Raw genomic sequence first — 26,758 nt, 5'->3', positions numbered from 1 at the left:
ACTTTATGATCCGTGTTGCGTTAGCTTGATTTTCATGGCTGGACCGAAGCCAATTACTGGATATTCTCGATGATGGAAAACGAACCGAGAGGGATTGTTGCGGGCTTCGGTAACATTTTTACGTCAAGGTCCGAGGTGGGGGCGGGGCATGTCGGGGCCCATGTACTGTATGGGATGTGAGTAATCTTGCCCCTTAATGGAAGCACTGTCGTCCGCAGGGGGGGGGGGTGTTTCGTATTTCTGCCGTCGTCAGGACTTTTTGCACAAGATAATTAAGTCTAGCGAGCTCCTCCAGGGGCAGTATCACCTCGCTTGTGCTACTGGATGTGTGCTTTCCTGTTTGCAAGGTCAGCAGCGAGACGGGCCGAGCCAACAGAGGACACATTTACAGACATTAAAAAAAAAAAAAGCCAGACAAGTCCAGCACCAGATATTTTGTGCAAAGAGACCCATCAAAGGTGTTCTCGCCCACGCCCACGTGGAAAAAGCGCAGTCCAAAACAAATGAGGTAGGGGGGAAAATAAATAAATCAAAATGAAACGCTACTTGTTGATCACCACGGAAACAAAAATTGAGATGTCTAGTTGTGTAACAGCTGGATAAAAAAAAAATGATGACTGTCCGATGAATGCAGAATGAAAATTCAAAAATCCTTTTTGTGGTTTACACAAATGTTCCATAACTATTCTGCTTTTCAGTCCCATCTCAAAATCAGGGGGACACAGCAGGGCCCGCATCATTTTTGTTACGATGAGAGAAATGGTGCCGCCTTGTCCGAGTGGCATCACGACAAATGGCACTTCCACATTTCAAATGCAAAAATGAAAAAATAAAAAAAGTGAAAGGGACAGTTGTTTATTGTGCCTTTCAGGGAAATGTTCCATTTTTCAGGGTGACAAATAAAAGTAGGATTGCCTTGGTGGTGGAAGTGAGGTCACAAATCACAACGGAAGCCACTGGGAGAGAAAAAAAAAAAAAAACGGTTGAGCACCGTCCGTCACTTGTGGTCACCTTTTCCTCCACACCTTTGACAGCCAGATCTTCACCGTCTTGTCACTGCAAACACACACAGTGGGAGGAGGGAGAAAGATTTTCAAAAAAAAAAAGGGGATGGGGGCGTAAAGAAAAAGACGAGAGAAATAACAGTGAGGTCTCCATAAACGCACAAGCGCCTCGGCTTTTTTTCTTGCCCTCACTTTTCCGAAGCGACTCGTAAACTTGCTCGCCGCTTCTGCATCTCAGATGAAAACAGGCTAAATCAGGGGTGGGCAAACTACGGCCCGGGGGCCACATGCGGCCCGTTAAACGTTTTAATCCGGCCCGCCAAACTAGAAAAAAAATTAAATGAATAAACCTTGTTAATGTTTTATTTGTATATGTATTTGTATTTGATTTATAATGTATTTTTTTTCTCCGATGAGGTGAGGTTACCAAAACACTCCATCCATCTGCTCCTGGTCCGACCCCGCAGTCAAATTTTACAACCCATTGTGGCCTGCCAGGAGGGGGGCTATCATTTTTTCATCATTGCTTTCATCACGCACTTTCGAACCAGACGCACAACCAAAATTCCATTTTAAATATGCAAAAAAAATACATGCAAAATGTGCTCCTAATATATTTCATTTTTCATGATACATTTATAAAACATCTACTACATAGCCACAAGTTGCCCATCGCTGGCATGAAGTGCAAAGAAATTGCAAAAACAGCTGGTTCATCTCTTCTTGAGTTCATGTACATTTACATTAACGGCAGTCGGCTTTAGCCCAAATATTAGCCCATTTGCAAAATATTCCCACGGTTTATGTTCTTATTTCTGTTACAGCTCTCCGACTTAACAGCTGTACGAGAAAGATTTATTTTAGTCTTTATCTTTTTTCTCTTTTTTTTTAACAATCAGTAATAGTTTTTTTTTTTTTTTTATCCAGGGCTCCCTTTATAGTTGTAAATTTGAATGTACTTTTCAAGCCAAAGTGAGTGACTGCAGAAGAATGACGATAATTCCAGATAATTGGGGAGGAAAAGATAGGCTGACAATAGCAATTACTTTTGTGTTGGAAATAATTCAAATGTGCCCGAGGGACGCCCGAGCCTTCGCACGTTATTGTTTTTCTGCATGGATTGTATAACAGAGTATGTTACTTGTGACTTATGCAGCAGGAGCATAAACCTCATGCATAATGGCAGGAGAGAAGAAATAGGTCATCGACAAGGACGGGCGAAAAGAGTAAGGACAGCAAGCGGAAAAGGATAAGAAAGTACCAGAGGGAGGAGGGAAGGTGGTAATCATGGGAGGCTGGTGGCTCGGCCCTTGATGGCGAGGACGCGGCGAGGAAGACACGGGGTCAAGCCGGGCACATAGTTCCATAATTTCACCCTGCAATCACTGCGGGGCATCCCGGAGGAAGAGTTTGAGACAAACAGGTTGTTGTCCAGTAGGATTGAAGTGGCGGTAGAGTGCAGGAGGAGAACGAGGACGAAGGACGAAGGACGATGAAAAGACGGAAAGCAGAAGGGGGAGAAGAAAAGTGAATGAATCATCATCGGGTCTGAGGTCTCCTCTGCAGCCGTGTAACAAACTTGAAACTTTATTAAAGTTTCCTAACCTTGTGGCCCATTTTTATAGGCGCTGATATTATTCTTGATTTGCTTTACTGTTGTTGAGGCACACGGAAAAGAGCGATGCATCATTCTGCCTCGTGATGCGTTTTCACAAATCCTCAAGCTGTCATCGCGTCAACAATTTATTTCCTCACTTTTACGACCATCTGTTTGACCATCACGCGCTATTTTCTATTAGGTATGACAAACTCCAGGCGCCATAGCGAAGTATCAGGAGTCCACAAAGGAATTGAGCTGACGTTAGGAATTGACTAAGATAACCTTCGTCTTTTCAATGCTTCTCATTTAATGTTCCACGGCGCCCGATGAAAAACAACCAATCAGAGACAGAAGGTATGATTGATGAGTTGCCGACATTGCACGAGCACTCGCAGGCATACTCACAGCGGGCGGAGCTCTGCGACACTGTTTTGCTGTGGCCCGTTATGTTTGCAGAGAGGCGCTTTGCTCAAACCAATGCGTAATATCCAGCAACAGTTGGGAAAAGGGAAATTGATAAGAACCCGAGAGAGATTCAGGGAAGACAGTGTGGTCAGGCGTCATACGAATTTTGCTTGCAGTTTATAACTCCTCTTATAACTTTTTTTTTTTTAACACCGGTAAAGATGTTAAAAAAGTCAGATGATTTTAACACCGGTAAAGATGTTAAAAAAGTAAGATGAGTCGATATAGAGCTTTTTTAAACTAATTATTTCTGACTGGGAGATTTTTTTTGTCCCATAGTGCAGAGTGAACGGGCAGCTTCAGAAAAAAAAAAAAAAAAAAAACGTTCATTTTCCAACCGAGTTGATTAATTGCTTAATGTAGTGGCTCCTGAGTGAGATTCATGGAAGTGAAGTTACCTGGACGCAGTGAAAATCTGCCTGGAGTTGGTACATATGGCATTAATGGGGCTGTCGTGTGCTTTGACTTCTCCAATGGGGGTGAAGTTGTCGACGTTCCACACCTTCAGCATGCCGCCCCGACAGCCGCTGAGCAGCAACGGCCTCGCCGGCACGTAAGCCAGGGCACACACCCAGTCTTTGTGGGCGATGGGGATTTGCTGTTGAGTGAAGGTTAGAGACATGCGCAGTCAGCAAAAAGTACGCTTTAGTGGATAATTCAGGGCAAGGCAAAAACTGTGTGGCAAAGTTTTCCGTTTCGTCTTAATCTCATTATGTGAACGGCATGATCGAACAACACTTTTTGAATCGTAATTCTAAATGAACCGGGAAGAGAATTTTTATCACATTTATAAGTACTGTGCAATTAATCGATATTCAGTTACGATTACACGATTGACAATTACAATAAATAATTTTTTTTTTGTTTATTGAAGGAAATCATACGCATATTTTTTAAAAAAAAGACAAAATAAAATGGATTTGTCTTAATATTGTTTCCATTTATTTTTTTTTTGTTTTGTAGCCCCCAAAAAATAATTGTTAGAAGAATTGTGATTTCAATTGCTAAAATAATCGATTCATATTTTTTTCATAATCAAGCATCCCTAACATTTGCTGTACACATATAATTCCAAAAATACAAGGATAAACTTCTTAATTTTTAGTTTCTGCAGAAGGCAGTTAAGTGTCATCAACGCGTGAAACAACAAGAACAACAACAAAAAAAAAAAACAACCAACGTGGTAACTGGGCAACATATAAGCACAGTTACTCTTAGTGCAGTTCAGTCACGAAAGCACAAGAACTGCCTTGTGCACAAAAAGATACTCGCAATGGCATAAACCTCAATGTAGCAAGGTGTAAAAAAAAAAAATAAAGAAATAAATAGTAGCAGCTAAAAATGTGTGTGCTTACAGATAAAAACAAAACAACATATATATTTATTCCCGCACATTGGTGCTCAAGTGGCAAACAAACTTTGTCTCATTGCACTTTCAAAAACTCAAACTTTTCAAAGCATTACAAAACAAAATAGTTTCATTTTCACACGCAAAGAAAAGTTGAGATTCCGCTCTTCAAAGACAATCCACACAATCTGTTTTTTTTCTCCAATTTTTCGCATGCATTCCCTCTGCATGGCTTCACACATGTCCTTAACAAAGTACCACATGCTGACAAAAATACCTGGCAAATGACATAAATGTGGATGTACCACCTTCCCTGGGGAGCTTTTAAGTAAAAGTGGTGCAGAAAGAACAGCGTGAACAATGCCTGAGCTCAAAATGAAACGGGATCCACACATAAAATGCAGGCTTCAAAAGGATGTCGGCATTCCGGAAAATTGACTTTTTAATTGCTTCTATACAAATAGTTGAGTCTCCGGAGGGTCTGCCGATCCATAAAGTGCGAATTTAAGCAACCAATTACATTTTTTTTTTCTGAAAATGTGGCATTTGAGTCAACTGTTCAGGATTTTGTCCCACTGTGAAGTAAACACAGGCTCACTTATACAAGACTGCCTCCAAGACTTCACACTTTCAAAGCTCCTCCTCATTTCGGATCGGGCTCGCTCAAATCGGATTTCTTGTGATTTTTTTTTTTTTTTTTTTTTGCTGCTCACACTTCATAAAGTCGCCCAAAAATGTGATTTGCTGATATGTCCGCTGCATGCGCCACATGCAAGGAGCCGCTAAACTAAATCCAAGTGTGAATTGGTGGCTTGATGATGACGTGAAAGCTCGCTGGCTGGTAGCAACCGTCGAGCTCTTCTCGAGTTCATCATTGGAAGGAAAAGCCGTACTCACATTGGGCTTCCCACAGTCCAGGAAACACGTTGAGCAGTGGCTAATTTGCATGAGACAAGTGCTGTAATTCTTCATCCTTTGTGTATTCTGACCAAAGAATGTCAGATATCTTTTGTGAAGACACTGGGGAACAGATTTAAATAGTGAGGGGGGGGGGGGGGGGGGGGGGGCTCCATATGGCTCCGTTAATTTAGTCTGTCATTCATTTTTCTTCTTTATTCAACATCAAAGCTGGCATGTATGCACAAGATGTTTTTCTGGATTTTTTTTTTCTTTTTTTAATAATAAATCCCACTAGTTAAACACGGTCTCCCACTGAGCTCTGCAATCTCCATAATGTCTCTTAAGTAGCTCATTTTTTTTTTTTTTGCAATTATTTCTCTTTTAACTGCGAGAATGCATTACAAAAAAAAATGTAATATTAAAATATGCTATAAATAATATATTATAATATGCAGTAATATATTTTTAGCGCAAAACAACCAGGACACATAGCGAGGTTATGAGAGGCCAGAGTGTATTTTACCCTTCGTTTATTGTGACGCAATACTTTTTTTGCTGCATCGAGTTGTTTTTTATGATAAAGTAAGCAGCTTAGATGCGTCAGTGTTGCCTAATACCGTAACAGCGGAACTTGTAAAAATTCTCAATTGTACAATTATAAGTGACGATTGCAGTATTTTTTTTTTAATGACAATTTGAGATGGGAAGTGAATTTCAAACTACTGTGAGCTATATTGCGGCTCTCGAAGTGCACTCAGTAAGTGGAGCTTTTTCTGTGCTCACTGAACTCATTATTGAGGTCAGCGGAGGTTTGTCAGTTCGAGATGAGATCTATCGGGTCGCTCTCTCTTAATATATAAATGAAAGAGAATATCGGAGGTGAGGTAGTGCCAAAACCGAGGGAAAAAAAAAAAGTGATTTCCTGGAACCTAAAATGGAAACTGGTGCAGGGGGTGTGAAGATTTTTGCATTTTTATCAAATTGATACCTGCTAATAAAATGTACTATGTTTCTGTAATAGTTAATAAATTGGATTGTAGATGCTCTTCAACCAAAATAGTTTTTTTTTAATATTAAAATATATTTTTTGCAAGAATGTTCAGATTTACTCTTATATGGAAAAAAAAAAGTAAAAGTATAAAGCACATTATTTCTTCCTTCCCTGATCATAAAAGCCATTTTTCTTAGCAGTTGAAATGTTAAGCTCGATTCATTTCTGACTTCTCAGAAGCTCACCGAGCCGGCTCAAATTGGGTGTAAAAAGGTGAATTCAGTTCTAAATGTCAATTTCGGGATCAACTTGGTAATACAAGATGTATAATCGGAAAAAAAAAAACACATCTTGGCATTTTTAAGGCCAAAAAATGAAAGAAAAACAAAAACAATAAATAAATAAATAATAAAAATACATTTACACTTACAAAGACAGACACAAAATCATTATGCGTCACTGACCAGTGCGAGGACTGCTCGGTCTGATTGAAATGTTTGTTGTGACAAAATGACTGCACAGAAAACATCAGATGTTGGAGTAGGGAAAAAAAAAAAAAGAAAAAGATGCCAAGGCAGTGTTGCGTAAACCCAGCAGGTATGCCCACAATTAGTTTGCAAGGTATATTTATACTTTTATGCAGCATTTGGGAAGTGCTAACATACTGTGTCGATTAATTCTAAACAAAGCGCTCCATTGATTCCCACGAGGTTGTGCACTTTGCTTTTCCTCAGAAAAGCTTGAGAAGAAAACTGCTCCTAAAGGAGGCAGCGTTCCGGCGCTGTAATATACAGTATCATTTCATACCCCGCGCTTGCAGTCCGATGCAACTTCATAATTAGACAAGAGGCTGTAAAATAGATTGTACGGGCTCGTTGGCAAATGAGGTAGAGGTGAGACTCCACGGACCGCAGCACAAACTCCGATTTCAATGAGGCTTTGAACAGCGCCTTATTTTCTCATTTCGTCTATGGGGAGAAATAAGAAAATATGATTGAAGACGGAGGTAAAAATAAAAAATAACTTATTAAAAAAACTTGACAACCGGCTGCTTAATATGCAAATGAATGTGCATGTAAATGAAATCAACCCACAAGGTGCAACATGATGCATTTTTAACATCGGCAGGCAACAGTCGATACACAAGAGACGGCGCGGAAGTAAACACACGCGCACAAAACACACACACACACACTTTCTCTCTGAATCTCATGCCCTGATGTTGACATACTTTCCTCTCCACTTTAAACAAGACACGCCAGCACCACGGAGTGAATCCCGCGTGTAAATGAGCATATGAACGACGCACCTCAGCGACAGGGAGCAGTCCGACACCCCGATGACACTCCTCGCATATCACATGAAAAGAAATGCACACTGGCTTCCTGTAATGAGCATAGCAAGTGTTTGCTTGTGGAACACGTGAGGCGCAAATATGACGCACGTTGTCGGAATGGCATGAACGCCAACGTCTAATTAACCTGGTAGCCAGACCGAAGTGCAATTAAGGTAGACTTCAGGCATTCATCCTGACAGACGAACCTATTCATATGGAAGACGTGGAAGCATCTTGCAATAAAAAAAATAAAAAAAAGCACAACCTTTTATATCATTCCAGATTTCTGGAGGCCTTCAGATTCATCACATTCGGTAATTGTTAACGCCAAACGGCACCAATGTGTGAATAGGTATTTTTGAACACGGGTTGCCAAAGCTACGTAGCAAAAAATGCCGGCGGGCAGGATCGATTCATGCAAGTGCGATAATGACATAGTCCACGACCTCAGATCTGATTTTAACAAAAAATGTTATGTGGAGTCCCTCAAGGAACTATCAGAGTCCCGATTTGATTCGTCCAAATGACGCCACCATTGGCTCAACAGGCTTTTACACAAATTCAAACAAATAAAATAAATACAACACAGTGGGTTGACACAATGAGTACAAAAAAAAATCATGATACAAAATATTTTTTTTGTTGCTGAAATCAGGTCAAAAAAGTTCACCGAGGATGTAAAGAGCAGAAATAATTGACAAGTCATGTCTGCATGCCAAAGAGTGCTGCACGGATATTATTGCAATCTCTTCAGAACCAGCAGACTAATAAGCAATACGAAAGATAAATGACACTAAAATACAATTTGCAGACGCATTTGAGAGGACAAATAAATTTGGAATCTTTGCTGGCAGAATTACTCAGAAACCAATTTGTTTTACGATAATTCTCTCTCAAACAATTAAGCGGCAGTGGAACACTTTTATATCAGGCCGCAATAATCCATCACATGCTTACGCTGCATCTGCACCCACTAGAGAGAAAAAAAGTGGCTTCTGTTTTTGCACAGTAAAACGAGTGTCAAGAGGTCAATTAGTAACAGAGGAAAGCGAGACAGATCCTTTCATGAGGCGCATGAAACTCAAAAAGGCCACAGATCCACAAAAGGCGAGACATCGAGTACAGCGTAAAACTTCAAGAAAGAACAACCCTTTGGATCACATTTTCAAAGACCAACAAATATTTCGGAACAGAGTCGTTAGCGTGCTGAGAAAAGAAAGTTGTAAAACGCAATCTTTCAAAATGGAAAATTATTGCCGGGGGAAAAAAAAAAAATTAAATAGTCATGTAGCTCTGCCAACTAGCAAGTGCAGAGCAATCTTCAATATATGATTCGAATTTAAAAAAAAATAAATAAATAGACGTGATTAATTTTCCCCGCCATCCTTATAGCTGTCAGCAATGAACATTCCACCAATATTTTTTCCTCTCAGTGCCATCTGCCCCACTTTGCCGAAATATAAACAAAATATCATGTCAAAAGATGAGAATACACAATCTGCAGCAGAAGTCTATCATATCCACTGCGGCAAGTAACTCATTGATTACCATTGACGGCTAAAAACGTCAAAGATCCTTTTTTTTTTTTTTTTTTTTTTTAACTCGGCTGGTAGTGAATGAATTAAAGTTTTGAACAACAGCTTGTGCTCGCTAACTACAAACATTGAAAACAAAACAAAAACATGTTAATCAACAAATGTTCTCTGAGCGTGTCGTCCTCCTCCAAAACTGAGTGACTAAATTAGCCACCTTTGATCCAGACTACATCTAAGATCTGCACTGCAGCTGAATGGATTTTATTTTTTTTGGGGGGGGGGGGTGATTATCAAACAGACCTCACAGTTCCAGCAAAGTTGATTTAATTAACTACCAGATGAGTTAATCTCTACCATGTGTGCTGCATCTAACACAGGGTTTCTACAAAAATCATACCTTTACATCATGACATTATATCAAAACCAATTCAATGTTTCAAAACACTTCTTCACTCCTAAAGTTTTAGATGTGGAATCTCCCTAGTTATTCCTTAGTAGGGCATGCCCAACAATCGGGTTCTGTTTTGTTGTTGAAGTTCGTAAAACAGCAGTCCTGCATACTAATTGGTCGTTCTATTTCCTTATGGCAAGACAGCTCATTAGGGCCACTCTGCCCGTGGAATGAGACAATCTTTGGAGGGAGGGATATGATTTAAACCATCTCCTCTGTTTAACACGTTTACTACCATTGACGGCTAAAGACGTCAAAGATTTTTTTTTTTTTTTTTACTCGGATGGTTGTGAATGAGTTAAAGAACTTTTCTTGTTTGACATAGAAAGCTTCTAAACCAGTGGTCGTCTCCAACCCGGACTTGCGCAACGGCTTCTGAGCTGCATGGTGCAACGTCGACATTCAGCCTCTACAGATGCCGAGTCTGTGATACATTTGCATCTGACCTGGATGACTGATGACACATACTCTGCAGAGAGCGGACTCAGCTAGATTATTGCGTCGATGTTTGCAAATTGAACATCGGTAGGTAACATTCCCCAGCCTGGATGAATGAAAACATGCATCTGTTGCTATGAAATGTGAAGGAATATCACCAAAAAGTTACATCTTACGCCAGTTTCAAATCAGGGAGCGTTTTTGTTGACTCCTCGTACATGAATCACATGTAACCTAGATTTTATCACTGGTGAAAATCTTGAGCGGCGGCATATGTGCTGCATAGTGCGAGAGGCATTCATTATTCAGCTTGCACTCTTCCGAAACAATAGGCCGGAACACACACACACACACCCACACACGCACACGCAATGCACACCTGACTGAGCTCCTGCTGCTCCAAATCCCATTTTTTGATGCCGTTGTCTCTCGATCCACTGAACAGTACGTCTCCCTGCACGGCCAAACACTCGATGCCGTCGTAATGCGGCGGCTCAAAGTTATGAGCTGGCCCGACGTTACCCGTCGTCCCCTCGGCCACATCAAATACCTGCAAATGGAAACACAAAGCGACATTAAATATCTACAAGTGGTCTCCTGAGAGTGTTACTAAAAATCAGATATGCTCTAAAAGTGTGTCTTCGTGTTAACGACCTTCACGTAATGGTCTTTCGAGCCGGTGATGACTTGGTCTTTGCCCAGCAGAGACTGTCCCACCGTCAAACACATGACAGAGCCAATGTGGCCCGTCAGCTTGCCCATAGCTTGCATCCTAAACGCGTTCACGCACACAAGGGAAAGAAAAAGTTGAAGCAGATTTTCAAAGAAACCACTTTCAATGAACGAAGACATTTTCCATTTCGCCAATAAAACGGCTGAGCCAGAGCCTTGTCACAGAGGCCGAGGGGATACAAACGGTGTGTTTATTAAATGCATTTTCATCTTGGCAGAATTCCTACGCATCAATAAATGGTACGAGAATTTCAGCCTGCTTGCCCGGCGTCCCTCCAGAACAATAAACATGAAATGAGAATGTTGACACCGTCCCAAAAAAAGGCTCGTGTCTCACTTCACCGGTATTCGGCGACTTTTTTTAGTATCTTCTAAAAGATGTGGGAAACAAATTGCTTGCATCCGATTTATGGCTGGCATCATGTGATCATCACAGGAAAAAAAATAAGATTCTAATCTAAATGCACTGGCAAAGGAAGATATGCCACCATATCCTGGGTGGTCTGGTTATGTGGTATAAAATTTCTCAGAGGGAATTAGTGGCATAAAAAAATTTAAAAAAAAAAAAAAATCGAGTGAAATTTCTTGTGAATATCAACTAAAAAAAAACTAATATATATATATATATTTTTTTTTTTAATATATATATATATATATATATATATATATATATATATATATATATATATATAATTATTGTATATATATTTTTTTTTTAATTATTATATATATATATATATATATATATATAATTATTTCTATTATTATAATATATTATGAATAAATAAAAAATTGCAACGCGCTCACGCATGCATGGATGAATACCACTCCACCAATAAATAAACAAAAGAACGTTCTGTTACCTGTTGAGATCCCAGATGCGAACGGTGTTTCCAGTCGCGGCGTACAAAACAGATCCTGATGGGTTGAGTGCAATCTGGTTGATCTGACATTCACCATGTGCAAATGTTATTGTGCGAGTGGTGGCGCCGGCACAGGTGTCGCCTGACACTACTTGTCCTGACGAACTGCAGGAAAGTTCAACGACAAAAGAAATCAATAAGAGAGGGGGATGGGGGAATTTCAATATTGATAGGCTCTCCACTCCATGTAGCAAGGTGAGGGGCGGTCACTTACGTGAGGGTGCGGATGCACTTAGTCGAATCACGTACGTCCCACACCTTGATGTAGGACGTCGAGACGGAGAAGACCAAACCCGAGGAGGGACAGTATTTGACCGAGACCACATTGTTGGGATGGCCTTTGAGCGTGGCAATTTCCTGACCCGTCACCAGGTTCCACATTTTACAGGTACGATCTGGAGGGAAAATATTGACACTTGTTTGGCATATGACGGTGATTCCGATGGTTTTATTGGTGAAGTGTGTACCTTTGGATCCGGTGAACAGCAGCTCATCTGTCGCGTCCACACACAAGACGGGCTTTGAGTGGCCCTCGGCTACAGACATACACTGCAGGGGGGCTGTCCGACCCCCCTTCACACCTCCGATAGGATTGATCACACCCCTGAAGAAAAAAAAATAATAAAATCAATGGCTGTGACTTGCTTCGAGCAAAATGAAAGCGTATGATCGCGCCTACATTTCTACAGTTGGAAGCACAACCACATCAAACATGCTTATTCACCCCAACAAAATAAAAAAAAAATAAAACACACATTTTGATAACAATAATGCTCAGTCTGGACACTAGTTTGATTATTGTAGTTGTAGTTTTCACCGCATCTGTTATGGCCGCGGAGATTCTGTCAAACAGCGGTTCTCAAAGTGTGGTGGTACATGGGTTCCCTCTAGTGGTCGGCAAAAGTATCACTGAATTAAATGTTACAGCGACAGAAACTGCTTTAATCAAGTATAATAAATACAGTTCAGTTGTATTTCACTTTGAAGTACAAAAAGGTTGCAATTAATCTTTTTGAATTTTTTAAAGCATTCTTTTAGGTACAGTTTTATGAAACTTGTGAACAATAGCATTTAATTTCTTTGGTCATTATTTGATTTGATTAGTTATTTGTATTTTCTATATTTAAGTGCAGTGTTGCGTTACTATTACAACGGCTAACTAAGCAATAAATTTACCTTTGCGTAATAAAACCTCTGTGTGGTTTTTGATGAACACTTGGGCCTAGTACACTGCTGTTCTGTCATCTTGGACAATATGACGCGACTTGGGAAGCTAAGAAATTTAATTTAGGTTCTACATGGTGCCAAACGTTTCAGAACCACTGCTATGTTTTGATCTGCATTATTTCCACCGTCAATGATGTGATTCAGGGCACTTGTTGTGAGTGCGTTTAATTTTCCTCGGTTTTCTTCTTCAGGCAGAGCACATCCGGCCTACACTCCACATGCTCAGTCTTTGTTTTCTTATCCTTAAAAGACATTTGCACTTTTTGACACCCACACGTACATCTTTCACTCATGTTCTCTGCACATCATAATGAGAGGAGTTTCGAATATTGAAAATATCTTTGGTGGCTGTAAGCAAGATTTAACATTTTGAAATATAACACCTCTCGGCACAATCTTTTCCACCACTGCACAATTACGGCGTTAGATTAATATCGCTCTCGTTTTGCTAGAGTGTAGGACCAAAGAATGCAGAGTGTATGGTGAGCATATAAAGTGTTTACTTTTTTTTTTTTAATTACATTTGCCAAGTGTCGTCACAGCTCACTGTTAAGTGCAGGTGTACCTAATGATGTGACCACTGAGAGCACATACCCGAGGCTCATCTCCTGCTCCGTCTTTACTGACAGTCGAACTCCGAGTCAACCCACTTCTTCTCTCACGCACAAACATGGCATCCCAAACAGTACATTAAACATACACGCAGCGGTCTCTGTACGTTATGTGCACTCTCAACCCTTCCCCCATGTAATGCTGACAGCCCAGAGTCGAGGAGCCCCTGGAAAGCAGTCAGCAGAGTGAGACAAGTGCAGGGAGCTGGTGAAGGGGAAGGGGGAGGATGGTGAGAAAGTTGGTCCCTGGTGGGCTTCCTAATAACACTAGTGGGGCATCCGTGGGTGTGGGGGGGGGGTGAAATAGATGAGGATGAAGGGCGGTGTAAACAGTAACGGTGAAGGAAACAGTGAACAGTGCAAGTTGGTTGTCAAGTTTTTAATTTGCCGTGATCGTGAAATTGCTGCTGGCATTTTTCATTAGGCTATAGGGCTGGAGCTCTACGAATTCTGCCCGGCAACAAGCGACAAGTGTTTGACGTGACTAGGAATAAAAATCTGAGCAAGTCTGTTGATCTATGTTGATCCTGCAGCAAGTATTGAATTTCTTTTTGAAGAATAGTTTGAGTTATCTGTGTTTTTTTGTTTTTTTTACATATTGGTGTTGAACCAGTAATTCGAAGATTAGAAATAATATGCGTTGTTAGACAGTAAGTTTTTCTGGGGTGTATTCTACTCAAGTGGCTGCTGCCATATTTTTTAATATAAAAACGCAGCTGGAAGAGCAGCTTTTGATGGGGTAACAGACTCATAAATGTGATAAGACACAAACGCGCGCACGCACACTGCTTTCTATTGCATTAACAAATTAAATCAAAAAGTTAGTCATCAGCCAACAGAAAAAGTTGCATATGAAACAAATGAAATTGAAAAAAATGCAAAAATAAAAATAATAACAATGCAAGAGTAGTCTGTAGAAAAATAAAGATTTAATTAGGTGACATCATGCAACAACCAGTCACAGCAACTTTTCACCACACAAAAGCAAATCAAAAAACATTAAGGGCGCACATTAAAAATGCTTTTTTCCTGAGCCCCTGTCGTTCATGGGCCCGAAGGATCACAATTTTTCCCTCCTTTACGTGAGTGTCACCAATACATGTAGCAATATGTAGCGGAAGTGAGCAACATTGCAAAAAACACCACTTTTGCCTCTTGTAAAATATGCCATACCTGTATTTTTGGGGGAAGAGAAATAAATAAAAAAGGTAACATACAAAACGTGGAGAAAAAAAATACTATTAGGTAAGAGGGAGAGATTACAATTTTAAAAGCTAGGGGGGGAAATAGGTCGCTTCATTTTTATGAACCTCGTTCCTGTCTTGTTGTCAAGGAGCTCATTTCTACAGCAGAGAATGAGACATTGAACTTTTTTTTTTTTTCAAAATCATTCCGTTTATATCAAGTTATATATTTTATAAGATTCACCCACTCCCTTTTCGATTTAACTTTAATACAGCTTCTCTCCGAACTTGCACTGGTCCAAATAGCAGCAACTGTTCGCGCTCTATCAGCGTGAACGATCTCCTAGTGTGCGGAGTTATGAAGTATGTAAGAGCGGCTAATGGATGTTGCGGTGCGGCTTGGGGGACCAACCGACTAATGAGAAATGTGGAGGCCGATCAGTGTGTGTTCTCTGCATCACACTGAGAAACAGACAGAAGCGCCTCTGCGAAAGACGCTTCAAGTTGTGAATTAGTGAGAAATGGAGAGAGAGCAGAGAAAAATGTGTGTGTCATTAGAACTTGAAACCAGTTCTTACACCTTTTTTTTGGGGTAAAAGATGAAAAACCGTTTTTTCCTAAAAAGAACCTCTAAAGCACACCAATTAGCAAGTGCTATTTCACGTTTATTTTATTTTTTTACAGACTAATCACTGCATTTAAATTTATGATCAAATCTGATTTGCACATCAAATTTTTGGGCGATTTTTTTTATTTTCCCATTGATAGCCTAAGGGGTCATTCAGATTCAGCGTACTAGAAACAACACAAAGAAACCACAATCCCATGCGGGTGGAGAGGCTGGTGGGTGAGGGAGGGGGTTGGACAGGTGGTGAAGAGGCGGCCACCGACGACCGCGGGAACCGTGACGATGTCATGGCGAGTTTACAAGCAAATGACAGGAGACACGCACAGAGAAGGAAAAGACACAGTTGGTCTACCTGAGCACCTCGGAGAGCGAGGAGTCGCTGTCATCCGACCTGGAGGCAGAAGAGGAAGGAGCGGGGTAGGGGCGGGATGTCGTGGGAGAGGAAAGGTTAATCACGCTAAGGAAAGACAGAAGGGTTACTGGTAATGGGTTTACAGAGGAGGAGAGACTCGGGGAAAGATTTTAGATATAAAGAAGCGCACAAAGCTTTTTCGGTGATCGGTAAACACCGAATAAGCTCTATGCTTGACTGATGATAGATGTCATGTTTGGGTGCACCCAGGATGTTCATCACTCATAGGAGGGGGGCGGGGGGGGAAATACAGCGCAACATCTTTTGGGAAATTCGAAGATAGAAGGAAGATTCTGCACTTCATCAGTTACATTTGCAAGACGCCATTTATATATAATACTAGCCGTCCGACGTTCCCCCCAAAAAATGCAGGAAGAAATTGAATTGAAATCAAATTCAATCCCGTATGCCTGTTAGTGTGATATTGTGTCTCTGTATGAGTTGCCGGACCGTTTGTGTTCTAATATCAGTTTTATAACACTGCAACATACTTCTTAGCATTTTTTTTCAATGGCATTTTCAATGTTAGCATCTTTGTAGCCGTTTAAGTCAAAGCAATTGTGGTCATTTTTAATTAACGATGTAGATTTTCGAAACGCAATTCAAAATTCATTTTTTTCTTTCTAATTGAATGTTTTTATTGCGTGATCATGAGGGAGCTCAACATGACTGGGAAATCTGCGGTTGCTTAAGAGGAGACATTGTACCTCCCACTCATATTGTTGCAGCCAAACTCTGCATTTTTGATATTAGCTCTTAAATTTTCCAATGAGCACTTTTAACGAAACAATGCGTAGAGCTCCCACAATGTGCACGTCAACCGCATTATCCCCAAAGAGCTCATTGCAGCAAAGAAGGACTGCACATTTTTGTTTCCATTAGTCTTTGTATACAAGTTCCATAATGTTAGTGTCCTCCACACTTTCTGGATATAATTAGGCAGAAAGGATAATAATCATCAGTCACATTGCCTGCTGGGCAGACTGCTGTTGAGGGAATTCATGCTGACCACTCTCTTATCGCCATATCGTGTCAGAGAGAAACGACATACAAACAAGTATGTGCGTTAAATAGAAGCGTGGTAAATCATTTTTAGAGCCTATTGTCACCATAAAATCCCGTGTTACACACAGAAGATGAAATGATATAACAACAAAGCCCTAGACATTTCAAAACGAAAATGTAAACCTGATCAAATAATTTTTTTTTAAATTTATTTATTTATTTATTTATTTATCTATTTATCTTTATTTATTTATTTATTTATTTATTTATTTATTTATTTATGTGTTCATTTATTCATTCATTCATTCATGTATTTATTTATTATTTTTTAATTAATACTTGCTGCTGTTAGCACAGTGACTTTCTATTTGTGATATCTGACAACTACTTTTCTTTGGTTGTAGAAAGGAAATGTATAATGTGTAGATAAAATAAGGATTTACTTTCGAAATCAAAGCTGCTTAAAGAGGAAGTCAACCCCCAAAAATCCCGAACAAGATTTTGGTCATAAAAGGTCAACCTCGCACATTGTTTAGCGGAGTCCATTCTGAAAGGCTACAAACGACAACAGCTGCATTGAAAGATTATGAAAAGCGAGTCGTTCACCTACGTCTCCTTCATACTGTGAAGAACCACCAGCTCTTCGTTCATATGTAAACATCCGCAGAAAATTATTTTACACATCATCTCTGGGAATGAGGCAAAATATTTGATGAAGGTTGGAAAATAAATGCAGAGAATGTGCAAAAGCTGCCGGAAATAATCGACAGGATGTTGCCACTCGATGTATAAATAATGTTGGATTGTATTCCTCTTCTACACTTTGCTTTGGAGGTTTTTCCCCTATTTTGTGTATTAACAATTCTGACACCAAATTGAGCCAATGCAGAGATGACTTCTGCAGATTATTTTTGTATTTATTCCTTGCTAAATATATATATATTTTTTTTTAAAGTCTAGCAAGAGATACTGTAATTCTGTTTTTATACGTTTCTCTGTGCACCTATTATCCCGTAGTTGTGGAGCACGTCTTTAGTTATGCCGGTACCACTTGTCCCCCAGAGATTGGCATTAATGCCACTTGAAGTGTCCTCGGCACCACAATGGGATTGATGCGCAGATAAACTCACTGGAAATTGCACACACTTAAGCGCCACAAAACCACACACTAAGGCCCTTTCTTCTCCAAAGACGTGACCTTCAGACACTCCAAAGGGCCAGTAAACCAAAAGAGAAGACATAAAAAAAAAAAAAAAACCTCTGGCTGATCGTTAGCGCATGTAAAACGAAAGTGAAATTTGTTACTCACTTGTCAAGAGCAGAACCTTGACTTTGGTTGCTGGTGAGCCTCGAGAACACGTTGCGGTCATTCCTGGTCCTCAGCGGAGGGGACGAAGGGGGTGTATAGCCATCAGTGGGCCTGCGAAATTCACAAGACAAATATCCAAATAAGTGTGAGTGAAAAGGAGCAAGTGATGCAACTTCATGACAGGTGTGTGTGTGCGTGTGTGTACCTGTATGAACGATCGTAAGATTTCCTTCTGGTGATGGGGGAGGTGTCATAGCCTCGCGACTGCCTGGGACTGACAAAAAAAATAAATAAATAAATAAATAAAAGTAAAGGGATTAAACTCATGCTAATAACACATTAACTATAAGCATGTTTAAAAAGCAATTAGCAGCGTTACTGAAACTGGCTGGCTCATTTTAGACTCAGATTCCACTGAATTGTTTTCTCTTTTTAGGGGCTGTATCTTAAAATGTCACACAGAGAATGATATCACAATAAATAATAAAGGCGGTAAATGCACAAAGGGGGGGGGGGATCAGTTGCATTGAGGTCTGGGCTCTGGCTTTTTTCTTTTTCTTTCATTCTTTTGTTGATTTGGACATACTTGGGCTATGCTATGTTGGAAGGTGGAATTCCTCTTTCTGTAATGGCCTAACATGCCGCAAGATTGTGTCAAAGCTCTGGCTAATAGGAAAGTAGTAATTGACATCAAGGAAGCGTTGCAGAGGGATCTAATCGTATGTGTTGGAGAGGAGCTAAGTTTAGCCCGGGTTACTATAGAGAGTCTTTTGTGCGTATGCATGTACAGACACATTTCAGGTAGATTTTTTTTCTGGCTCAAATCATCTGAAAGCCAATTATTATTAACTCATCCACTACCAGCCAAGTAAAAAAAAAAAAAATTGATCTTTGACGTCTTTAGCCGTCAATGGGATTGAGAGTTGAAAATTATATCCTGTATTGGTTTATTGTTATATTTACGGTTGAAATTATTACTTTAGGCAATACATAATTTGGGGGAGGCAGTTGCTCATTGCATAATATTCCAAAAACAAAATCACTGTCAATTTGATGCAACTTTTGTATTGATGTCATCATCTCATGTAATGTTGGAGCGGGTGATCATAACACAAGACGAATTTTCACAATTGTTACCTCTTAACCACAAAAATACAATACACATGTCCAAATATTTTTTAGTGACTTGCACACTGGTTTGGTTGCATGTTTTCAACTTACAAGGTGTGCCCTCTGACAGGCAAACTGATGGTGCGTGACGCCCGTTCCTTGTGGTAGGGGTCACGCAGCGAGAGACTGAGACCGAGGCCCAGGCTCGCCTTCGCCGTGCTCAGACCGTCCTCCTGGATGTCGGTGAGCGACGCCAGAGACTTTGTGATTTGCTGCTGCTTGCAGCCTGACGAATGCTCCAAGGCGGGCCCCAGATACTCGGCCGAAACCGCCTTCATCTGAGCTGACAGGCGAGGTTCCACCTGCGTGGGAAGTGTGAGCCAAGAGGAGAGACAGAGACGAGTAAAAGCAACATGAAAACACAATCAAACAGAACTACAAAATGCAATTAAACGGAAGCCAAGCAGCAAGGAGATGAGCTGGAACATAATGTAGCAAGAGCTGTGTGGTCAAATATCTCAGGGGTGGAAAAAAAACAAAATAAGGATGGCGGAGACTGTAATACCAGGAGAGAAAATCAGAACTGTGTCAAATGCTAAATTATTTCACACCCAACATCAAAGAGGCAAGTCAACTTGTAATTCTTTGCTTATACTGCCACCTTGTGGTGAATAAAAGGGCACATGCGCTAACAAAAACATCACTCAATATTCAGATTTAATCTCGTGTCAGCAATTAAATCTAGACATGGAATGTAAATAAATGCTACAGAAAATAAAATGCTTTACCTTTATTTTGAAGTCATCTTGGCTGTTGGATTCTTTCAGTAGAGAGACACTGAAGGAAGGAAAGACGAAGCTCAAATAAACATGCACGATTGAAGTGACTAAAATGGCAAGAAGATGAGAAGGAAGCGAGGGCAGATTTTGCTTTCACCTGTTGTCTGACGCTTGACTGAACTCGGAAGGCTCCTCATCTGTGCTGGCGTAACCGTTTTCTGAAAGTGTGGTGGGGGGGGGGGATGAACAAAAAGTGCTTATGCATAAACATGTGCATGCATGTTTCACGCACACACATTTGCAATTCGGTAATATGTTCGGACTTGAGTTTGTGTGTACTCCGCGGACACATTTAGAACGACATCCGAACATAAACGAACAAATAATAGAGGATCCGCCTTCGAAAAAACAAACACGCAACGTAAAAACACTCAATTTGGAGCTTTTACGTCAACAGTGCGCCTCTCACCTTGCTGCACGTTGTGGAGTAGAGCCTGCAGTTCAGGGATGCACTCGGCCTTTTCCCGCAGAGCATCGAGGATCATGTGATTTTGCGACGAACCAATCACATCCGTCTGTCTCAGCTGACCCTCCAGTAGTCGGATCTGAGCCTCCTTCTGCACCACCTGTAAACTCTACACACAAACGCACAAACGCGTGAGTCAACACTGACGTCATTTGCAATCATTTAAGCGCAAAAAAAAAATAAATAAATAAATAAATATACAAATGCGTTCAAATCATTTATACCTTCGGTCCAGAGTTGTAACTCAGTGAAAACTAAACTTTTTTTTTTTCCTCTCAAAGCAAACTTGGTCAAAGCATGGGGGACAAGCTGTTCCACATGCAGGTGCTTGAGGGAACGCAAGCAATTTAAGGATTATATTTTCACTGCAAGCCGCAGGTTCATTTCAAGTTGAAAACAAAATGTGAATACTCACTCAGAAAATAACCATTTTTCTGTTGTTTCTTTTTAAGGTATGACGATTATAAGCCCAATATCAGACTGAAATTTAATTGATCCATCCATTTCCGGAACATTAATTAAAAATATCAAAACCAAATGTCATTATTGGACCAGAATGCGCCTTTTTTTCCCCCCCATATTTTGCATATTATTCTCTTAGTCAGCGCTATTTTAATTCTCTCAATTCTCGACAGACGTGTTGGTTCTCGTTTGTCTTGACAGACCTTGTCAATGGAGGCCTTGAGAAAATGGTCCAGCAGGTGGCGTGCTTCAGCCAGGGAACACGAGCTGATGACCACTGAAGTATCCACGGAGTCTAACTCATCCTGTAATAGAAATGTCGTTCTTAAATTTTAGGTGTGTTTTTAATCAGGTGTCTACTTGTGCGTTATCCTCACCTTTGTCTCCTCTATCTGCACAATTGTGGCCTGGCAGTCGGACAGACTGTCATTTATGTAATCGATGTTAGCGTTCAGAACTTCGATATCCTCACTAATCTCCAAAAGGAGTCGGTCCTCCGCTTCTGGCCCCTCCCCTTCCGCCATTAGCACCGTTCGCTTATGAGACAGCGCCTCCTGCTGGGCTGTCAGCTCCTCTCGTTTCTGGGGGAAAAAAAAAAAAGGTTATTTCTGATAGAATTCAAATTCTTACATAACAGATGACTGCCTCCCCAACCTTGATGAGTCGATCCATGTCAGCTTCGACATTGGCGATGGTCATTCTCTGCATGACGATGTCCATAATACGACGCTCGAGCGTTTGCCACTTCTGACGGGCCGACTTGGAGAAGGTTACGGCTCGACCCGCTGCTGCGGTGGTGCCGACGCCCACTGGCTTACGCTGCTGCTTCTTCCTGCTGCTGTACGAGGTGAGAACGTTTAAGACGACACATATATAGTTCAGATCAAGCCCATATTCGAAGCCATCTCACCCGACGACCCGCGTTGCATCCATGCTCCCCTCACTCTCGCCCAGGTAGCCATAGCCGTTATTTTTGTTGTTCCACTGCCGTACTAATCCGCTCACGGTCTTCCCGCCCTCAGGTTCAGAGCTGCTTGCCGTTGTGCTGGCCGACAACTCTGCGCCAGAGTCAGTCACCGCGGCGGTCTGGTTCCAACGGGCCACGCGTCCAGCTACACGGTCTGACATGGGCTTGGCCAGCCGGCGGAGGGCGGTCACCTCTTGCGTTTTCCTGCGCAGGACCAGCTCCTGTTGGCGCTTCTGGGACTCCAACGCCCGGATTTGAAACTGATTGAGAAGGAAAAGGAAGGAAGATCTTGAGTTTAGAGTTAGAATATGACATAAATTATGACCTTATTGAGAACTGGATTATGAATGACTACAAATGATCCCGCTGGTGGTTCGGACGCTACTTAAAGGGTGTGACGAGCTGATTTGACACTACTTAGTACAAGTAAAATGACAATTCAGACTTTTGCTTATGCAGTTGCAACAACATGGCGTGAATTGACATACCAGCTCAGCTGTGCTGACTCAAATTAGTTTACTTCACTCCGCACTGCCCTCTAGTGTCCAAAATGTACAAACACTAACAAACCACTAATTGGAGCTGGGTGAAAATATCATATATAATATGATACAGACAATATATTAACAACAACATTTAACCATATTTATGATTTCATATTTACCTGTGGATAAACTAGCAAAGATTATGGTAAAAATAAAAGCAAGCGATGCGGTCATCAATTATCGTTAAAGCAGAGTTGCAGTACATTGTTCATTTAATTTTCAATTTGATTTTTTTTTCATGTTCATGACTGTATGTAAAAAAAAGCGTAACTTTCACTAAACCCATATCAATATTATTACAAGGTAACTGGTGTGAATATCATAATTTGAAATGTGTCCACATGGCCCAGCCCCTCAACTAATGTCTCGTAAACTGTCCTGTCGCTCAATAAACGTTGCCTGACCTCTTGTCTTCGCTGCTCCTTCTTGAGTTGCGCAATCTCTCGGGTCCTCTTGGCCTCCACCAGCCTCCTCCTCTGCTGCTCCTCCTTCATCTGTTTCATCACCGCCACCTAAAGCCGGCCGACAGGTGACACGGGTGAGTTGACGCACGGGTTCATCTCGCCAATCTGTGCTTCCCACTCCTTCTCTCACCTTCGCTTTCTTCATCTCGTTGACCTCCGCTTGGAGTTTCTTCAGCTCGCGTTCGTACCGGCCCTGGTTTTTAAGAAGACGCGCGTGTTCCTTCTGCGCGGCTTGGAGCTTCAAAAGGTCCCGGTTCATCTCCTTCAGACGTTTTTCGTACTCCTGCTTGATGCGGTTCGCCTTCTCCTCCGTGTAGTTCTCCATGGACACTGTGAAGCACGTAGGAACGTTAATGACCTCACGTCACCTCTTCAAGTGTCAGGAAAGAAAAAGGTTGCGAGTGAGTGGTCTCACTGAGGTTCTGAAGCACACGGTCCCTCTCTAGTTGGGTGTCTCGGATCTTGTTTTGCAGCAGAATGAGCTTCTCCTCATACTGGAGCTTGAGCATCAGCAACCGCCGCTGGCTGTTCTCCAGCTCGTCAATCAACTTCTGCTTGATCTCGATCTCGCAGGTCAGATCGGCAAGGTCGGCCTGGAAGTTGGCTGACAGTTGGAGTCCAAAAGTCAGAGGTGTGAATTAAATGGTGAAAATACACACATACACGTCAATATGTCTTTGTGGGGACCTGATTTTACATATTGAAGTACAAAGCCAAATCACACCTTTCTCATCAGAATCTGAGTCTGAGTCCACCAAGCTCTCATCGCTGTCAAACTCGTCATCTTCCTCCCGTCCTTCCTCCTCATCCTCCTCCTCTTCATCACAACCACTTTCTTCCTGCAACGTAGACATGATGTCCTGTGCACAAAAATTCAATATGAGGCGCAGTTCCTTCCGTCTCGTTTATGAATCAACAGATCACAAAAGGTTACCTCGGTGTGATTGTCATCCGAATCAATCTCTCCGTTGAGTCCGTTTTGCCCGTTGTCGCCATTCTCGTGGTTGTGTAACTTCACACGTTTTTTCAAACCTTTCTCCAAGTCCGGACTGAGGAGGGCAACAAAAAATAAAGAAATAAATAAAATCAGCAAATTAGCGATTCCTCCCGCAATGGATGAGCGCATCCATACTGACTTTGAGAAAGACGAGGATGGTTTGCCAGTCAAAAGGCACGACAATCACAATCTATGGATAATTAAAAGGCGTTGGTTCGCCTTACATGGATGTTTCTGAAATATGGAAGGAGACAATGCCACATGCAAACTCCACACTCTCCATTAGTCCTTTCACTTTTGCCTTTAGCTCTGTCGATTTTATAACCGTTTGTACACTCTCCTTTGCTCTGAGTTTTACAACCTTGCATCTTATCAAATGCCCCATCTTAACCCCCGAATCTACTTCCATCTAGATCCCATTAAATCCCAATTAGCCTTTTGGACTTTGCACTCTCGTCTCCCACGACCCAGTGGCCAGCTGAATGAGACCAATCTGAGCCAAAGCAAGTTTTACTCCTGGCTACGTTCCAATTCCATTCAGGGAACGGCCGCCTAAATGACCTTTAATGCACCTCTTAAGCGCAAAGAGATAAGCGACGGGAAGGGCAGAGTTTCACAGAGTTATGTAAAAAAAAATAGGGATGAAATGAGGCGATTATCTCCTCACCTCATTCTCCTCTGCCTTCTCTCCTTCTTTTTCAGCCTCTCGATGTCCAGCTTGGCTCTGCGCAACACGTCCGTCATTTCGGCCTCCATGGACATAGCCGCAGGGGTGGAGCCAGGGGGGTGACCGGGGGCGGGGCTCAGACAGGAAGAAGTGAAGGGTGCGCGAGAGGGGAGGCGAGCGGCTTGACGGCGCAATGACTCATTCATGGCCTCACTCTCCAGCAGCTTGGATCTAAGTCCGAAAAAAACAGGGGAGGTTTTGTGATGTAAAAGAAAAAAAGAAAAGAAAAAATAAAGTCAGAATATTGCAAGAGAAAAGTGATGAAAAAAAACAAATAAAACTTCATTGTTAGAACTCCCACAGAAGATGCTGGCCTTTAAATTGTTATCTAACAAATTCTTCTAAAACAAATACTCATTTTTTTGACAATGTAAGGGAGGTAGGAATGAATTCATTTGCTCTGCATCCTCCGAACAATTTGGTTACCTTATTTAACAGTTTAGGTAGTCGCTGTATAGTAACCAAAAGGATCAAGCTCAATTTCAAAAGTGTCACGTGAGCGTTAAAGCAGCGCTGAGCATGAAAAGCTCTTACCTGAGTTCTTCAACTTCCCGGATGTAGTTCTGAATTAGAGTCCCGATCTCCTGGTTACCCTCACCTAGAGAAGTCAAGTAGGAGGAAGGTTTGTAATTTACTACATTAAAATGAAGAGTAAGCAAATATAATTGCATTTATGTCTGATTCCTAAATGGTCTGTTCGCTTTCGCCTCATCTACCCGAATCAACAACAGAGAAGTTGAATGCACGTACTCGACTTGGAGAGCAGCACGCTGACTTCGTTGGCCAGCAGATGTGTGACTCGGGTGTTCAGGTGGTCGATGGTCTCCTGCATGGCTTTCACCCTGAGGCGCAGTGTGTCGTTCTCTCTTTGGAGCATGGCGTTCTCCTGGTACAAGTCGCTGTAACCCTCGGAACCGTCCTCACAAGCCACGCGCTTGCCCTGCATGCCGAGATAGTCCACGTTGAGTGAAAGGAGGCGCAGAGTCATTAAGAGCAGTGATTAGTATTAACCAGCATTGCGCGGCAAATGAGAGTGCTGCAATATCCCCGTTTTGTGATATTTTTATTTGGTGTGATAATTTTACTAATACAAAATTTTGTTCTCTGATTAAAATCAGAAGATGAGCTTGTAAAATTGATGTTTATCCGTGGAAGGGAATTAACTCATGCGACATTATTGGAGATGAGAATATAAACTGGAAGAATTTTTAAAGTGTAGGAACGGTGCTAATAAAGACAAAGTGGAACAAGCACCCTTTGACCACAAACAGACCAAATCAGACTTTTGAAACTACAAATGACTACGGTGTTCCCCTCGTGAATACAGACGCAGGACTGCTGTAAATACAGAAAAAGCCATAGGCAAATTGATGCCCTCTGAAAAGGTAATCGCTTGTACATGCCACAAGATGGCATCTATCCTCCACCCAAAAAAAAGTTTTTCGAATAATGGATTTCTTTTATTTTTTTTTTTAAATCGCAAATATGTACTTGCATATAGTTGATAACCTCAACTAAGGCAACTCGATACTGAAAAAAAAATATTTTAGTATTAATTTAAACGATTATTCAAACGATTATTTTTGGGGGGCTCAAATTTTGAACACAAAATACTAACTATAGTATTAAACATTATAAAATTAGTACTATTTTAAACGTTATCCATAAAATACTGTACACAATAATTGTTTTTTACGATTATGCCAATTATTTTTATGGTTGAGTGTAATAATCGTCATTGAATTTCGATCAATTGTACAGCCCTAAACTCAGGAAGTAAAGAACGACAACTTTGAAATTTAGTTCCAATTGTTCTAATCCCAAATGTCCTATTTTTCTAAACTGCGGGAGCATTATATGGATATTAGCGTAATTTGGTGCCGAGCCAAATTAGCACCGACCGGCCTTGGAGGAGGTCAGAGTTCTATGAGGTCATAAACTTGTTTGAAACAATGCGATTATTTAATCTGGACAACATTGGTTGGTCTGTGTTGGGGTCTTCAAGTTGTCATTGTCAGACTCTGAATGATAACCACTAGAAAACTCGATTGCATAATCTATGAACAGAGAGGCCCTGTCTAA

The 26,758-nt window shown here is 41.2% G+C and overlaps 1 protein-coding gene across 4 annotated transcripts in view; it reads right to left on the bottom strand.

The window, feature by feature from the left end:
- Positions 1–26,758, bottom strand: part of kif21b (kinesin family member 21B) — a 61,207-nt gene that overhangs the window by 9,435 nt on the left and 25,014 nt on the right. Inside the window, exons 9-35 of one of the 4 annotated variants that reach the window (XR_015845795.1) lie at positions 25,427–25,616; positions 25,211–25,274; positions 24,617–24,847; positions 23,887–24,001; positions 23,677–23,812; positions 23,368–23,556; positions 23,083–23,282; positions 22,893–23,000; positions 21,887–22,203; positions 21,631–21,814; positions 21,354–21,557; positions 21,180–21,281; positions 20,458–20,623; positions 20,146–20,206; positions 19,998–20,046; positions 19,321–19,571; positions 18,305–18,373; positions 18,100–18,210; positions 15,726–15,764; positions 12,191–12,327; positions 11,938–12,118; positions 11,664–11,828; positions 10,723–10,840; positions 10,448–10,618; positions 3,468–3,667; positions 2,266–2,389; positions 1,012–1,056 (exon numbers count right to left, since the gene is read on the bottom strand). Coding sequence is in view for 3 of the 4 variants with exons in the window: in XM_088308782.1 (XP_088164908.1) it covers positions 2,290–2,389; positions 3,468–3,667; positions 10,448–10,618; positions 10,723–10,840; positions 11,664–11,828; positions 11,938–12,118; positions 12,191–12,327; positions 15,726–15,764; positions 18,100–18,210; positions 18,305–18,373; positions 19,321–19,571; positions 19,998–20,046; positions 20,146–20,206; positions 20,458–20,623; positions 21,180–21,281; positions 21,354–21,557; positions 21,631–21,814; positions 21,887–22,203; positions 22,893–23,000; positions 23,083–23,282; positions 23,368–23,556; positions 23,677–23,812; positions 23,887–24,001; positions 24,617–24,847; positions 25,211–25,274; positions 25,427–25,616 (3,858 nt within the window). In the remaining variant the exon portion in view is untranslated. Of the gene's footprint in view, positions 1–823; positions 1,057–2,265; positions 2,390–3,467; positions 3,668–10,447; positions 10,619–10,722; positions 10,841–11,663; positions 11,829–11,937; positions 12,119–12,190; positions 12,328–15,725; positions 15,765–18,099; positions 18,211–18,304; positions 18,374–19,320; positions 19,572–19,997; positions 20,047–20,145; positions 20,207–20,457; positions 20,624–21,179; positions 21,282–21,353; positions 21,558–21,630; positions 21,815–21,886; positions 22,204–22,892; positions 23,001–23,082; positions 23,283–23,367; positions 23,557–23,676; positions 23,813–23,886; positions 24,002–24,616; positions 24,848–25,210; positions 25,275–25,426; positions 25,617–26,758 lie in introns of those variants that run through there. The other 3 variants (XM_088308784.1, XM_088308782.1, XM_088308785.1) reach the window with 3 other exon arrangements.

Source organism: Idiotropiscis lumnitzeri, chromosome 11 (assembly GCF_059441095.1).
Source record: "Idiotropiscis lumnitzeri isolate Australia: NSW breed Sydney's pygmy pipehorse chromosome 11, RoL_Ilum_1.0, whole genome shotgun sequence".
Taxonomy (NCBI): domain Eukaryota; kingdom Metazoa; phylum Chordata; class Actinopteri; order Syngnathiformes; family Syngnathidae; genus Idiotropiscis; species Idiotropiscis lumnitzeri.
The sequence above is the reverse complement of the archived record's forward strand: the minus strand, read 5'-3'. Positions and strand labels throughout refer to the sequence as shown.